Source organism: Anguilla anguilla, chromosome 15 (genome assembly GCF_013347855.1).
Source record: "Anguilla anguilla isolate fAngAng1 chromosome 15, fAngAng1.pri, whole genome shotgun sequence".
NCBI lineage: Eukaryota > Metazoa > Chordata > Actinopteri > Anguilliformes > Anguillidae > Anguilla > Anguilla anguilla.
The window spans coordinates 18,886,232-18,902,648 of NC_049215.1; the positions used below are offsets into that span (position 1 = coordinate 18,886,232).

The 16,417-nt window shown below is 41.5% G+C and overlaps 1 protein-coding gene across 1 annotated transcript in view; it reads left to right on the top strand.

Moving 5' to 3' along the window:
- The window catches only part of LOC118214376 (aspartate, glycine, lysine and serine-rich protein-like), a 158,392-nt gene extending 142,688 nt beyond the window's left edge, over positions 1–15,704 (top strand). Inside the window, exon 5 of the mRNA XM_035394286.1 lies at positions 13,771–15,704. Coding sequence (XP_035250177.1) covers positions 13,771–15,551 — 1,781 coding nt within the window. The 3' untranslated portion in view covers positions 15,552–15,704. The remainder of the gene's footprint in view (positions 1–13,770) is intronic.
- Positions 15,705–16,417: the final 713 nt, after the last annotated feature.

A 16,417-nucleotide genomic window follows, 5' to 3' on the forward strand; every position in this document is an offset into this window, starting at 1 on the left:
TTCATTTCCCATCTTCTTAAATTCAAACCAATTGTCTGCTTCTCCTTCTGCTGTCACAGCCAACTGAAGTCTTTTAGAACCATGGACAGCTCAGTATGCCCCTTCAGGAAGCATATACTTTCAGCACCATAGAGACCTCATGACCGCCAGTCTTCCAGTGCACCGTTTGACAGCATGACTCTGGTTCTACTACCTGCTAAAAGGATGAACATGTAAGTTCATTCTTGCAGCCCCCCAGGGACAAACAGGGACTGCCATAACAGCAATGTAGCAGTACATATGGAGATGAGTTTATGTGGGCAAATAGTGAGAGCTAAGCAAAGAGACTATATAGAGCAGTACAAGCACACGAGGACCATGATGCTGGAAATGTCATCTTCACAATCTGTCATATCTTCATTATTTTGTACCACTTTTTCGCAGTTTGGATGACCACTTGTTCTTATAAACCAATCACTAATTATCATTACAAAGTTATTGATTTAGTTTATTACTTTTTTTTCCCACCAGAGAGATGCCAGAGAGATTATCAACTTGAAAATGTGAAATTCTCAAATATTGGTTTTTGAGCAACCTTGAGGGAAGCCCCGAGCAGCTTCAGCACAGCAAATACCTTCATGTGCAGAACAAACAGCAATAATTACCTGGCATGCAAAATCAAACATTTAACTAGTGGGTGATAATAGCTTCCTCATTTCCATTCACAGAGACGAGAAGCAGCCAGGCCAGTGACTGATGCAATGCAATATCAAACCTGCAACGATGGCTGAGAACGCACATATAGAAGAGCTCACTTTTTTCATATTTCACTGTTGCTGTATCTGTTCTGAGGCCTTCCACACATGGGTGATGCTACTGTATGTACCACAGACTGAACACATTGTAAGAAGGGTTTTTTTTATTTGTTCCTTTAATCCACAGATTTTGTAGAAGCTGTCAGTTTCAATTGGCTAATGTGACAAGACATGCGGGTCTGTCATTTAGTAGGAGACACCCCCCGGTGTTGATAGACTTTTCCTGCCACGCTACTGTGTTTTTTTGCATTTGGTAGACAGGTAGGCAGGAGCGGTTGGAAGAGGGATGGGGGGGTTTAGAAGTCCCCCCCAACTTTTCATTTAGCAGACACTTATCTAGGGCAACTTCTCATATTGCTTACATATAACCCATATATACAGTGAATATTTACTTCAGAAATTCTAATTATGTACCTTGCTCCAATGTACAATGGCAGTACCCCACCTGGGAATCGAACCAGCATCACCTTTACTTTTGGATTAAATGTTCTTTACCAATCCACTAAACCAGTCCAAAACACTCCCCAAAGCAGACAGCTTAGCCTGCCGCTGTAATCTGCAGAGGGTGGGTTAGCAGCCTCGCCAAAACCTATAAATCAGACTGCAGAGGGAGGGAGGAAAATATATTTAATAATGCTGAAAAAACATGTAAAAATTGGTAAAGGGTAAACTAAATGAACAATTCCAAATCCTATACAGCCATAAGACTTTGACTTTTGACTGCGTCTACCACATATTCAGCCTGGTAACTGCAATAGGCACACTCTTCCTATTGTGTCACAGATTGAGCTCAATGCAGAATGAAGCATTATACTTTATAGAATACATAAGGCACTTGTATTCTATAAGTAAACATTTCAGATAGAAAAGCAAACTGAATTAAGAGTACATTAATAATTTAATCTCTTTCTATGTTGTCTGTGAATATGTATCCTATTACAATGCTCCAGGACTCCAATGAAACATCATTTTTTTAAAATCTTTATGCAAGAAACAAACCAAATTCAGCTGTGCAGTATCGCTAACTTTGTTCCATTTTTAGCTTAGTTCCTTGCAGAAAAAATGGGAAGCTTCTATTATTTTACACCAGAATGCTTGTTCAGAGAAAATTATTCTTATAATTTTATTTCCCAAACTCCATCTATCTCTTGTCCATGAGTCCCTACAGATAACTTTACTAGGAGCATCAAGCAATCAGAAGCAAAAATCTTGACTCTACATGTAGCTCACTACATGTTCATTTTTAGTCTTCTTGGGACATTTCTTAATCAGGATTACCAATTTTGTGAAGGCACTGTATATGCAAACAGTGTTCTAGTACACATGCATTCTGGTGGATCTATAATGGCTTGGAGTGGATTTGGGTGCATTCATGAATTTACAAGGCAAGGTCTATGTCATTTCTTACTTAATACAGTAAGTATTCCTATCTGGGGGGCGGGGGCACGTGCCTCAGGTCTTGAAGGAAGGCCAGTAGTGCCCTCTTTAATCCAGTCTTTATGGTCATTCTCCTCCCAAAACAAACAAGCCAGGCCAACATGCAAAAATTGTCAAATTTATATTAGCATTCAGCCTGTAAATAAAAGCCTGAAACAAATTAAAAAGTAGTAGAAGTATCAGTACCACTATATAGAAATGAATGTTTCACCAAAAATGGAAATCTTTTTTGTGGCAATAGGACAGGACTTTCGTTTATCTGCTTCCAAGGGTTCTGATGGATACAGATTCATTAGCCTAATACACGTTGCATTGATTCCTCAGTCCTGGCATCCTTTCCTTGTGTCCTCCAATGGGTGGAGATAAGAGATAAGAAAGGATGCAAGAAAAGGAGGCAAGGAGGTAATTTTTTAATTGCAAATGTCAGGAGTCAGCTCACACTCTCCCTGCTACGCCTACCCACCACATCCTTCATCCTTCATTCTCAGAATTTAAAATAAACAAAACATTGTTAATGGAAATTATAACTGAAATACGTAAGAGACAACTACACTTGTAGAGTGTCGTGAAAAAGTATTTTCCACATCCTAATTTAATGTATTGCATATTTGCTACACTGACTGGTTTCAGATCTTTAGAGAAAATGTAGTATTAGACAAAGGGAACCTGAGTAATCATTGAACATTTTTTTAATTCTTTTATTTAATGAAAGTTATCAAACACCCATAGCATCCATGTAAAAATAATGAATTGCCCCTTTAAACTTAATAACTGGTTGCACCAACTTTAGCAACAATACCTGCGACCCAATGCTTCCTATAATTTGATATCACTTTTTCACATTGCTGTGGAGAAATTTTATCCCACTCTTTTTTGCGGAACTGTTTTAATTTAGACACATTCATAGGTTTTTGAGCATGAACTGCTTGTTTCGGATCCTGCCACAGCACCTCTATTTGTTTCAAGTCAGAAACTTTGACTAGGCCACTTCAAGACTTTGTTTTACAGACATTCAGGCTTGCTTTTGTGTCTTGGATCATTGTCTTGCTACTTAATCTAAGTATGCTTCAGCTCATGGACAGATAACCGGATATTCGAGCAGAATTCATGGTTCCTTCAATGGCAGGTTCTCAAGGTCCCAAGGCAGCAAGGCATCCCCACACCATCACATCACCACCATGTTTGAATGTTGGTATGATGTCTTTACTGTGAAATGCTGTATTTACTTTATGCCAGACGTCATCCAAGAAGTTCAACTTTTATCCCAAGAGGCTTGGGGATCATCCAGGTGCTTTTTTTGCAAATGTGAGATAGGCAATGATGTTTCTCTTGGTTTGCGTCTTGCTACTCTCCCATAAATCTCATTTTTTCTCAGTTTATTTTTTATTTTGGAGTCATGAATGCTGACGTTAGCTGAGACTAGAGAGGCCTGAAGTTCTTAGGATGTTCTTCCTGAATCTTTTGTGACTTCCTGGATGAGTTGTCGCTGCACCCTTGAAGAAATTTTGTCTGGCTGTCCACTCCTGGGAAGATTCATTAGTGTTCCAAGTTTTCTCAATTTGGAGATAATGCCTCTTACTGTGGTTTGTTGGAGTCCCAGAACCTTAGAAATAGTTTTGTAACCCTTTCCAGACAGATATATTAAAAAAAACGTTTTGTCTAAATTCTTCTGGAATTTCCTTTGCTTGTGTTTGCAGAAACTTTGTGGTTCGGATTCAACAGGGCTGGTTACAATCATGTCTGGCTGTGCTGAATGATCTGAATCTAATTATAAATTAAATCTTTCTGATTGACTGACTAAGAGGGCAGTTACTTTTTCACACATTTTTAAAATGTGTTTTGTGTTTATTCAGGTTCCCTTTGTCGATTATTACATTTTGTCTACAGATCTGAAACCATTCAGTGTGACAAATACACAATAATAGAGGAAATCAGGAAGGGGCAAATATTTTTTTCACAGCATTTTAGAAAATGTCTGGCTATGAATAAATGTGTGTTTATAAAAAAACATAACTCAGGCATGTCAGTGGGACTGCACATGGAAGAAATAATTAGGAACCTTCTTATTATGCAGTCTGTTTATAGGGTACAGACCAAATCTGGATTCTCCTTTTGAGGGGAACAAACAAATAAGGTTAAAGTTGGGCAATGTCATCTCTGTTTTGTGTGAGTGTATCTGGATACTTTCCTGATCTGTTCTGTGCATTTTTGAGAACTGGGAGAAAAACAGGCATGAACCTAAAGCAGGCCTTTGAGAGCTAGCTTAGGTGTTAGATAAAGACATTTTGTTACAATGGTTATTCCTCTGCAAGACACTTCATTAATTATATTTCCCATCACTAGCGATGCCATCAAAGATCTGCCTTTCATCCATAATTCATTTAAACTGCCTGTCGTCCAAGCTACAGTGCAATTAATTCGTTTTTTTGTTCATTACAACCAACACTTTTATAAGACCTTCTTGTTTTATTGTTGTTTTAATTACCATGTCTTTTGGCAGGCTACGTCATTTTCAATCTATATTTAAGATTGCCCTCTCAGACATCTAGGTAAAAGGAGATGTGTTAATCAATTCTGCATGTAGAAAAAGAGCTTGTAAAACCTACTATTGAATATGTTATCAAGAAATAGGTAGGGGCGAGCAAGACACCTAACCCCTAATCCCTAACTGCTCTGGTGAATGAGAGGCATCAATTGTAAAGCGCTTTGGATAAAAGCGCTAAATAAATGCAGTCCATTTACCATTTACCATTTACCAAATAAACAAAACGTGTGCCCTCAAAGAAAATTCCAAGGGTAGAAAAACAAATATTGAAGTAAACTGTGATAAATAAAATATCTACATTCATTTGTAACAACACAGAATATGGAATAGTGTGCTAGAATATGTATACTTTTCTTGATCAGCATAATGGAAATATACTATAGACATGGCTATCAGTTAGAATACATACCGTTTAACAGGGATGCCTGCTCTGTACAGCATGTGCACTGGCACTAGACTTATCTCATGTTTTAAATCAGAATATGCATTTGTGTATGCATGTTCTCCCCCTAAAAGGAGGTCCAAGTAATCCTCTACCTGGTTTCAGGTCTTCTCAAAGCACTGAGGCTGCTTTTACTCATATGGTAAATGACCTTTTAATGGCTGTTGACTCTGACTCATCCACAGTATTGCTATTACTTGACCTGAGCGCAGCGTTCGACACTGTGGATCACAAAATTCTTCTGAAGCGCTTAGAAAACTACTTTTGAGTCCGAGGATCTGAATTAGCATGGCTTCTCTTCTTCTTCTTCTTCTTTCAGCTGTTCACGTTAGGGGTCGCCACCACAGATCATCCGAAATTAGCATGGCTACATTTCTATTTCTATTCTATTTATACTAAACAGGACTTTAGAGATCAGATTTTTAACAATCTGATCTCTAATTCTGCTGAAGTAAAATTTGGTGTGCTTCAGGGCTCAGTTCTAGGTCCCTTGTTATTTTCAATTTAAATGGCACCCCTCGGAGATCTTATCCAGAAGTATAGCATTAACTTTTTATACTGATGACACTCAGCTGTATATTCCAATTAACCCCAATTACTCCTTCCAACTTTTAAATCTAGAAAACTGCCTGGCCAAAATTAAAACATGGCTATCTGTGAATTTTCTGTTCTTAAATGCTGACAAAACTGAGCTGTTAATAATTAGATCAAGTAAGCATAAACATCTTTTTTAAAACGTGACCATCACCCTTGATGGCTGTAAAATATCAGAGCCCTACAGTCAAAAATCTTGGTGTAATCTTTGATCCGTCCCTTTCATTTCAGACACACATTAAGGCCATAACTAAGACAGCATTTTTCATCTTCGCAACATTTCTAAAATCCGACCAATCTTAACAATGACTGATGCCGAAATCTTGATTCACGCATTTGCATCTTCCAGGTTAGATTACTGTAATGTCCTTTTCTCCGGTCTACCTAAAACCACCATTAAAAGTCTCCAACCTGTTCAAAAATGCTGCAGCCAGAATCCTTACAAAAACAATAAAATATGACCACATAACTCCCATCCTGTCCTCACTCCACTGGCTACCAGTTCACACTAGATCAGATTTCAGACTGCTCCTGTTAACTTATAAAGGACTGCATGGATTGGCACCATCTTACCTCACCTATCTCATTACACCATGTATACTAGCACACACCCTACGCTCCCAAGATGCCAGACTTTTAGCAGTTCCTAGGTTTAAAAAAAAATCATCTGGGGCAGAGCATTCCAATACCGTGCTCCCTACCTTTGGAATGCTCTTCCCCCATCAATTTGACATGCAAAGTTCTGTTAATATTTTTAAAAGTAAACTTAAAACACATTTTTTCTCACTCTCTTATGACCCCCCTTGATTTGATGTTTTGTTGTTTTGCTGTTTTTGATGATGTTGTTGTTGTTTTGTTATTGTTTTTATACTGTTGTCCAATCACTATGTGTTATCTTTTACAATCTTTTATGTTTTTAAATGTACAGTGTGTTGAGACATGCACATGAAATGCACTTTAAATAAATGATGACTTGACTCTATGGCCAATGTTTTGATGCGAGACAACTAAGTTGGTTGTAGTTCTTGGGAAGTTCCTTTTGGTTGTGCTCAGTATGCTTTCTGATTTAATTTCTGCCTTTCATAACAGTTCTGGGTGAGAAGAAGAATCTAGAGCCAAGCTCACTAAATTCTTATTCAATACAGCAGTGATACACTCAGAAGTAATACTATACGTATGGCTTATCCTAATGAACATTCATGCAATGCTGAGGTGCTTGCTTGCCTGGGGTCTGGTATTGAATATAGTCCATACCAGTGCGATGCATGACAAGCCTTAGCATCACTTAGGGAGGTTGCAGGGTCATCCATGTCTCACCCTGCACCAGTGACGTCCTCTGGTCACTTAAACCCTGTCCTTATGCGTCTGGTGTGATGCAATGCAATGATTGTAGGAGCTCAATTGGTGAATTGTCGAGTGTAAAGAAGACATGTATAAACTGGATGAACTACTGAATGAAAGTACAAAGGGTCCCTGCTCTGCATTGACCCATTATCCATCATTTTGCACTCATGCTGTGAAGTAATTTAGGACCACTTTCACTTTTCACTTTACGTCAAATCAGTTCCAGTACTGCAACCCACCAATAATGCCCATATAAAAATATAAACATTAATTATAACATGTTTAAGAATACAGTAATTGTTGTATAATGTGTCAAGGTAACACCGGAAAATTACATAGTAAAAGTGTTCAAGAATAATTATTTGTATTGTATATTGTGTCACAGTAGAACCATAAAAATATTAAAACGTGTTTGAGAATACATGTATTTAATGCTTCAAGGTTAGATTGTAAAATAAGATAAGATTGTAAAATACGTACAGAGAAAGCTTTTAAGAATAATTGCATACTGTTTAATGTGTCAAGGTATGACCATAAAAATATAAGTGTTTAAGAATGCAGTAATTACTGTTGCTTAATGCATCAAGGTGAAACCGAAAACCATGTATAGAGAAAGAGAGAAAAGGTATTTAAAAATAATTGTGTATTGTAGTTTGATGTGCAAGAGCCTAGAATAGACTACAAAAACATAACCAAAATACATTTGCCATGAAAAATACAGTAAGAAAACATGCAGTGAAACAGCTGTATGTTGGGAATAGTGTAGCCTATTGTATCACGAGCTGTGGTTAAAAGACAATTTATAACCTCTCTCTCCATTCATTCTTATGATATTAAATAATTTGTTATCCGCCCCTTAATAAATTTCCCTCTATATGTTGTTTCATAACACTTTGGTTTTGTAACTGCAAGGTATAGCAAGGACCCCTGTATGGACACTTGTAAGGAATCATGCTAATTGAGTACATATTTTGGCAGCAAGGTGCCAGTTTGTGGTATCTTATGTTGGGAAGCAAGGTCTGACACTTCTGTCTCCCACACACATCACCTCAGAAATTGTTTCATCCTCTAGGCGACTGAACGTGCCAGCTTCCCTAGAGAGATTAGGAGAGGGAAGCTGAGTAAATGATTGCTTGCTAATCACCATTCTTTTGAATTAGTAGGAGCTAAAGATACCATTAATACCAAGTCAACTCCTACTTTTATTCTTGTTTTCCCACATTAATATGGTAAAGCACATGTTCCTTTTCCCTCCCTCCCTCATTTAGATCAGGTAGAGGATTCTGATTGGGTATCTGAAATAGGATGAAAGTAGTGAGGGCATCAGGTAAACTGCAAAGCAGAGTTTGCCCATCAGAAGTGAAGCTGTTTTATTTCTTGTGTGTTTGAATCTTGTGGTCATTGTGACTGCTATGCTCACATGCCACATTTCTGAGACCGTTTGATCCTGTTTCTCAATAAACCTTGGAAAGGTGGTTGTTCATGACACTCAATTTATTTTTGCCAATTCATAGTATTGTTTTTAGTTTGTGTTAATAAAGTATCCATCCATCCCTCCATCCATTATCTATACCCACTTATCCTGGGCAGGGTCGTGGGGGGTGCTGGAGCCTATCCCAATATGCATTGGGCGAGAGGCAGGAATACACCCTGCACAGGTCGCCGATCTATCGCAGGGCACACACACCATTCATCATTCTTTAATTAACCTACCTGCATGTCTTTGGACTGTGGGAGAAAACTAGAGTACCCAGAGGAAACCCAAACGGACAAAGGGGCTGCGTCCGAATAGTCTTTTTTGCTTAGGAAGGTTCCTAACTGAGTGAAATGACCCGGAAGTATCTAAGCGGCAGCCATGATAAGAGCTGGTCGAATTTTCTAAACGCTAAAGAAAGGTGCTTCAATGTTTCCCTTCTTATCTCCTTTAGCATAGGGCACACTGGACCGTCCTTTACGAAAGGAAAGGAGATAATGCCGTCCCACAATTCCTTGCGGCAGCAACATTTAAAGCGATGCACCATTCTGCCGTTCACGAAAACAAACGATCAACATGACTGAGTTGTGTGGTGGTTCTTAAGCTATTATATGCATAGGCTTGTAATCAGGTCATAATCAGCATATTAGCCAGAACACAGAAGTCTGTCTTTCAAGAAAAAAGGGATACTTAACTGGGATTCACGTCGATAAATATGAGTGAACAGGAGGGTGAGCGCGAGCAACCATTCTCAATGTGACAACCATTTCGTTTCACTTTTGTGACTGGTAGCCTATATTCCTTTTATAATTTCAATTCCAACCTTGGTAATGAAGTAATATTTTTCACTGGTTTGTCCACATTTATATAGCCTGCATGAAACAACCCGGTAAGAACGCACAGGGCAAAGTATCTAAGATGCGCTTTCAGTAGTCCATCTTCGGAACATTGTAGTTTCGCCACGGCAGACCCACGTCAATAACATCCGCCGTCACATAATTACGTAGCCTAGTGTAAGTGCAGTCGGATTCTCTTAGCACCGCGGTTGTCTCTTCCTAAGTCCTTATGAATTCTCCTTCACATCTTTCCTTGACCTCATGATGTTTTCCATCGAAGTCAAGGAAAAGTGGTTAGGACAAGACATAGGATGTAATTTTTTTGACTATTCTGACGCAGCCAGGGAGAACATGCAAATCGTCCTCATCAGAGTTGACTGATGATAGAACTCAGTATAACTGCCTAGCTATCAGTAGTTCACCTGCATTTATTTCAATAATTTATTTTCAACTCTGTACCTCAAGAATATAACAATGTAATATTATGTTACATTTTATTTGGCAGCGGCTTTATCCAAAGCTACGCACAATGACTGCATACTGAAGGACGCTGGAAGAACTACAGAACACAGATCAGATAAGGTGGCTACAATTTGCGTGAAGTACCAGTTATCCATAGCCATGAACATATACAGCCGCGTTTCCACCAAAATTACCCGGAACTTTCAGTCCCAGGAACTACTTTACCAGGAACTAAAAGGTTCCTTCAGCCAATGGTTGTCTGCGTTTCCACCGGGGTCTAAAGTACCGCGAAGATTAGGCAAATTAGCCCACTGACGTTGTCGTCGGTCCATCTGTCATATGATTTCTTCTGTAACCCCATACTACCACCGAAGTAGCCTACATTATTTTCTAATAACCGGGACAGCCCGGAGGGGTTTATTCCACTTGTATACAACGGGTTACCAACAATGACTATATATGGTTACTTTTGTATTTATTGATTTTCATATATCCTCTCAAACACATTCATTAACAGCAGAAAACATGCACACGTTGTAAACTATTTGCTGTTTTATTACTTTCTCGTCGTCAATTCCATATAGGCTAATCGCAAAATGACAAGAATAGAACGAAAACTCGGACTTGCGTGAAAATGTAAATTAGTAGTGGTACAGCCACCGTTTGCTTTCCTTCGAAGTTACTGCTAGCCGAGCAGCGAAGTGTGCCCTCCAGATGCGAACCATGCACCATAAATTAGTCCATAGTCTTCCTGGTCTTTTCGTGGAATTGAAAAATGGCAGTAAAATTGAGTAAAATTACGGCAGTCTGAAAAAGCTAAAGGGAAGATTACTAGAATTAACCTGTTATTTTACCCGGATAAAAAGTGCGGAAGGTGATTTCCAGTTTGCTTGTACTGTATCACCAATGTTAATTATGCAGAACTACCGCATACTTCACATAACTGTATCAAACGTTTTGAGTCAATTACAACGGGCTAACAAAGAAAATCCGGAAGAAAATATTCAGCAACCGAATTAATCCGTTTGAATGTTTTGGTAGCCTACGTAATATGCTGTCCCAGCACGAATGCTTAGCATTTTATAAAACGAATACTAAAGCAAGAAAAGAACAGAAGAGCACACGTTATAATTCCAAGACGTTGACAGGCTATAACCAAAAGTAGGCTACTGCGCCGCATAACATACAAGTTTGATTTGAAGTTATTATGAAAATAAATTGGTTTGCCGCTGCATATTTTCAAACATGGCGGGTAATGGCGGAAAATAAATACAACACAAATGCTACGAGTACTCGACCAATCAGAAATGTTCAGCGCTGCAAGCTCCACCCAAAAGGTTCCTGTACTTTCGGAAAGTACTACCCCCCGAGCAGGAACGTTTTGGGGGGTAAAACAAAGCCCCCAGAACTAAATTTAGACCCTAGTTCCTGCGGTGGAAACGCACTGAGTTCCTCAAAAGGTTCCTAGTTCCGGGGTATAGTTCCTGCGGTGGAAACGCGGCTTACATGTTACATTGTATTTGAGAAAATAAAGAGGCTAATATATGAATAGGATACAGATAACTTTGAGTCATTCACTTTACAAGTGTATTAGCTAGCAATAATATACATATGGCCTGCTAATGTTCCACATACGATTTCATGTTTACATCACAGTTCTAACTAAATGTCCAGAATAGCTAAATAGCAAATGAGAAAACACACAAAATAGTTGCACTATGGAGTACCGTACAATGTTCTCACACATTAAGGGGTGCACTCAATGTAAAAGATCGTAATAACACTGCCTAATTAATGTTGCCATCTATATGGAATCATTATTATTGTTAAAAATGTGATTTTAAACATCTCTGACCACCTCAATTCTTTGCTTGACATATTGCTTGTAGCAGTGGTTCCCAAGCTCAGTCCTGGCGTACCCCTGTGTATGCTGGTTTTCGTTCCAACCACAATTGCAATGCCAGAATTTTAACAAGTTGTAAAGTTTTCTTAATTAGGTGCTTTTCGTGTTTAGAGGGATTATTTACCCTCTTCAACCACATTACGTCAGAAATAGCTAAGCATTCCATGAAGAATAAAATCCCCATGTTCATACTGTGCTTATTGTGCAACATTGCAAACAATTACATTAATATGAACTTGGGAACTTTATTGTTCATGGCCATTTTTGACATGATGTGGCTTAAGTGGGTTAATAAAACATGAAAAAAGCAAACATGAAAAGTACCTAATTAAAAAAATGAACAACTTGTAAAAATTCTGGCATTGCAATTGTGGTTGGAATGAAAACCAGCATACACTGAGGTACTCCAAGACTGAAGTTGGGAACCACTTGTAGCACTCGAGGGTGCTTCCTCAATGGAGGTGTGGGTGAGATTGAAGACAGAGGAGGAGACAAACACAGAGCCTAGATGGGCTGCAAAAGACCTGCATAGTATACTTTTAACTAGTTACCCAATTTATCCAGTCAAGCATGAATGGCAATAATTAATGCCTGAGTAATTATAAATAATCTGTTTCATGTGGTATTCTGATGGGTGATGAAGTCAGGCAGAATTTAGAAGTTAATAACAAGGCCTGAATCCAATCAATAATGTCTTTTACCTTTCCTTTAAAGATTTTTGAATAAATTAAAATTAGTTTTTTTTTTCTTTCTTTCTTTTCTCACAAAGACAAGATACATTTGATGGTTTCTGACCTCAACCAAACTGGGATTGGGAAGAAAAAGAAGAAAAAAATATTTGCATTTAATTGTGACAATTAAGTGTGCATGGAATCCAGGCTGAGAAACTGTTTCAAGTCTGCAAAAAGGGGATGTTCAAAAATCAAAACATCAAATAAAATAAAAAAAACTTTTGCACAATGCACATTTGTTATGGAATGTTTATTTGAACTGGTAATGGCAGATCATGCACATAATAATGGGGAAAATAAGCTTTTTAACACTTGAAGGGCAATCAGCTGATTCGCAACTCCAATAGTAAACTTGATAAGCGGATCAACATTGGCATGGTACTAACCCCCTTAATGAGGTGCTACACATTAGGAAATGAAGACTAATCAATATATTATTATTATTATTTCTAAACAATGATACACTATATCTTTACAAAGCTCTCATATTCTCAAAAGCATTCTCCAATGATTTTGGAAAAGGATGAATGTTCTCCTCAGAACACCAGCCAGCACCATCCTGGCAGCAACTTAATTAACAATACAATGCAGCCTCTTCCAAATGTTGTTAACTTTAACTGGATTGCTCTAATTGAAAGCAACTGATTGGCAGGTCTGATTCGATTGAAAAGTCTTAATTTGTACAAAACATCTGAAAGATGAAAACGCAGGAAATAAAAGCACAACCCTGATTATGCAAAACAGGTGTGTCAATTGAACAGGCTACCTTTCAGTGAATATTTAGTAACCATTTGCCATAACAAGACAAATCATCTTCATTGAGATCACCTGGGGTGCTTTAGTGATTAGCTATTGGTTTTTTTTCCTCTCTTGGTGAGAGGGTATATTAGCTCAGGCTTCTTGGCTGTAGTTGAACGTTCATTGTGTGATTGCAATGGGGTGGTGGCATTTGTTTGGTTTTTTGTGTTTGCTGGTGCTTGATGGAGGTAATAATAATTTTAAAAAAATAATAATAATTTAAAACAAGGCATTAAGTACAATCCTATTTCTCAAATCTGAAGCGTTTCCTTTGATTTGTATGCTTAACTTTGTTTTGTTTTAAGGTCATCCACTCATTAATCCTGGTGTGACCCTGGTTGGTGAAGACGCAGACCGATCCGGGGGTGCCACAAACGAGCCCGGCAACTCTACCGATGCGGCCAAAGGAGGCGGCGCCGACGACCCTGACGCAAACAAGCCCGGCAACTCTACCGATGCGGCCAAAGGAGGCGGCGCCGACGACCCTGACGCAAACAAGCCCGGCAACTCTACCGATGCGGCCAAAGGAGGCGGCGCCGACGACCCTGACGCAAACAAGCCCGGCAACTCTACCGATGCGGCCAAAGGAGGCGGCGCCGACGACCCTGACGCAAACAAGCCCGGCAACTCTACCGATGCGGCCAAAGGAGGCGGCGCTGACGACCCTGACGCAAACAAGCCCGGCAACTCTACCGATGCGGCCAAAGCAGGCGGCGCCGACGACCCTGACGCAAACAAGCCCGGCAACTCTACCGATGCGGCCAAAGGAGGCGGCGCCGACGACCCTGACGCAAACAAGCCCGGCAACTCTACCGATGCCGCCAAAGGAGGCGGCGCCGACGACCCTGACGCAAACAAGCCCGGCAACTCTACCGATGCCGCCAAAGCAGGCGGCGCCGACGACCCTGACGCAAACAAGCCCGGCAACTCTACCGATGCCGCCAAAGCAGGCGGCGCCGACGACCCTGACGCAAACAAGCCCGGCAACTCTACCGATGCCGCCAAAGCAGGCGGCGCCGACGACCCTGACGCAAACAAGCCCGGCAACTCTACCGATGCGGCCAAAGGAGGCGGCGCCGACGACCCTGACGCAAACAAGTCCGGCAACTCTACCGATGCGGCCAAAGCAGGCGGCGCCGACGACCCTGATGCAAACAAGCCCGGCAACTCTACCGATGCCGCCAAAGGAGGCGGCGCCGACGACCCTGACGCAAACAAGCCCGGCAACTCTACCGATGCCGCCAAAGGAGGCGGCGCCGACGACCCTGACGCAAACAAGCCCGGCAACTCTACCGATGCCGCCAAAGGAGGCGGCGCCGACGACCCTGACGCAAACAAGCCCGGCAACTCTACCGATGCCGCCAAAGGAGGCGGCGCCGACGACCCTGACGCAAACAAGCCCGGCAACTCTACCGATGCCGCCAAAGGAGGCGGCGCCGACGACCCTGACGCAAACAAGCCCGGCAACTCTACCGATGCGGCCAAAGGAGGCGGCGCCGACGACCCTGACGCAAACAAGCCCGGCAACTCTACCGATGCGGCCAAAGGAGGCGGCGCCGACGACCCTGACGCAAACAAGCCCGGCAACTCTACCGATGCGGCCAAAGGAGGCGGCGCCGACGACCCTGACGCAAACAAGCCCGGCAACTCTACCGATGCGGCCAAAGGAGGCGGCGCCGACGACCCTGACGCAAACAAGCCCGGCAACTCTACCGATGCGGCCAAAGCAGGCGGCGCCGACGACCCTGACGCAAACAAGCCCGGCAACTCTACCGATGCGGCCAAAGCAGGCGGCGCCGACGACCCTGACGCAAACAAGCCCGGCAACTCTACCGATGCGGCCAAAGGAGGCGGCGCCGACGACCCTGACGCAAACAAGCCCGGCAACTCTACCGATGCGGCCAAAGGAGGCGGCGCCGACGACCCTGACGCAAACAAGCCCGGCAACTCTACCGATGCGGCCAAAGGAGGCGGCGCCGACGACCCTGACGCAAACAAGCCCGGCAACTCTACCGATGCCGCCAAAGCAGGCGGCGCCGACGACCCTGACGCAAACAAGCCCGGCAACTCTACTGATGCGGCCAAGGGCAGCAATGACAACTCTGGTGGGACCTACCACTCTACAACTGAGTACAGTGGCAAAGTTGGCATGAAGTCTATGTTTCCTACATCTGCTATTACAGCAAGGTGATTGTTGAAAATGCAAATGTGCTCAGAGCACTATGTAGTTTATGCCTTTCACAATCTTGGTAACTCCTGTACTTGAATGACTTCAATGCCAGAACAGTGTTTGCTTAACATCGGTCTTGTGCTTGGATTTGTTTAATAAACTGGTTGTAACATGTTGGCTTGTCGGTCTCTTCCATTGACCATTTTGGTTCATATGCCTGTTTAAATTGCATATTTGCATTTCAGTTCATGAAGCATTGCTTTTAAAAAGGTGCTTAACGTGTGGCTGTCGTCTTTATAGTTCATGCTTTGGAAACATGCCTCATGTGCAAAGGCTGTTCAGTAGCGTGACATGGCTTGAACGAGTACACTTTCTGGTAACGATTAGAGGAAAGGTAGCAGTATCACTTTGTGTTGTGCTCATGTGGAAAATGACGATTTCCTGGAATCGTCATGCTGAAACTTCTGGAAGCCCAGAATGATCTAGAATGGGCTTAAATATTCTCCTCCCCCTTCACTGGAACTAAGGGGCTGTGCAATGGCTGGTTGCCAAGGGGAAAACATCCCGTGCCTGTTAAAGGCTGGACTAGGGTACCCACCTTGGATCAAACTAGGTACAACTTCCATTATGACTGGAAGCTGTTTGCCCCATTGTAAACTGCATGGATTTACACTTCAACTTATCCTCTAGCGGTCCCCATAGGCACTCCAACAGTGTAGTAAAGTGACTAATACAATGAGCTTCTAATTGACATTAAAAATTAGATTATGGGGAAGGTCAGGAAGGAAAGTGAACATGGGTGTAAGTGTGAATGCTGTTTGCAGCATTTATTTGAGCCAGTGATCCTCATTCCTATTCCTGGAGAGCCACAAGATCTGCTGGCTTGA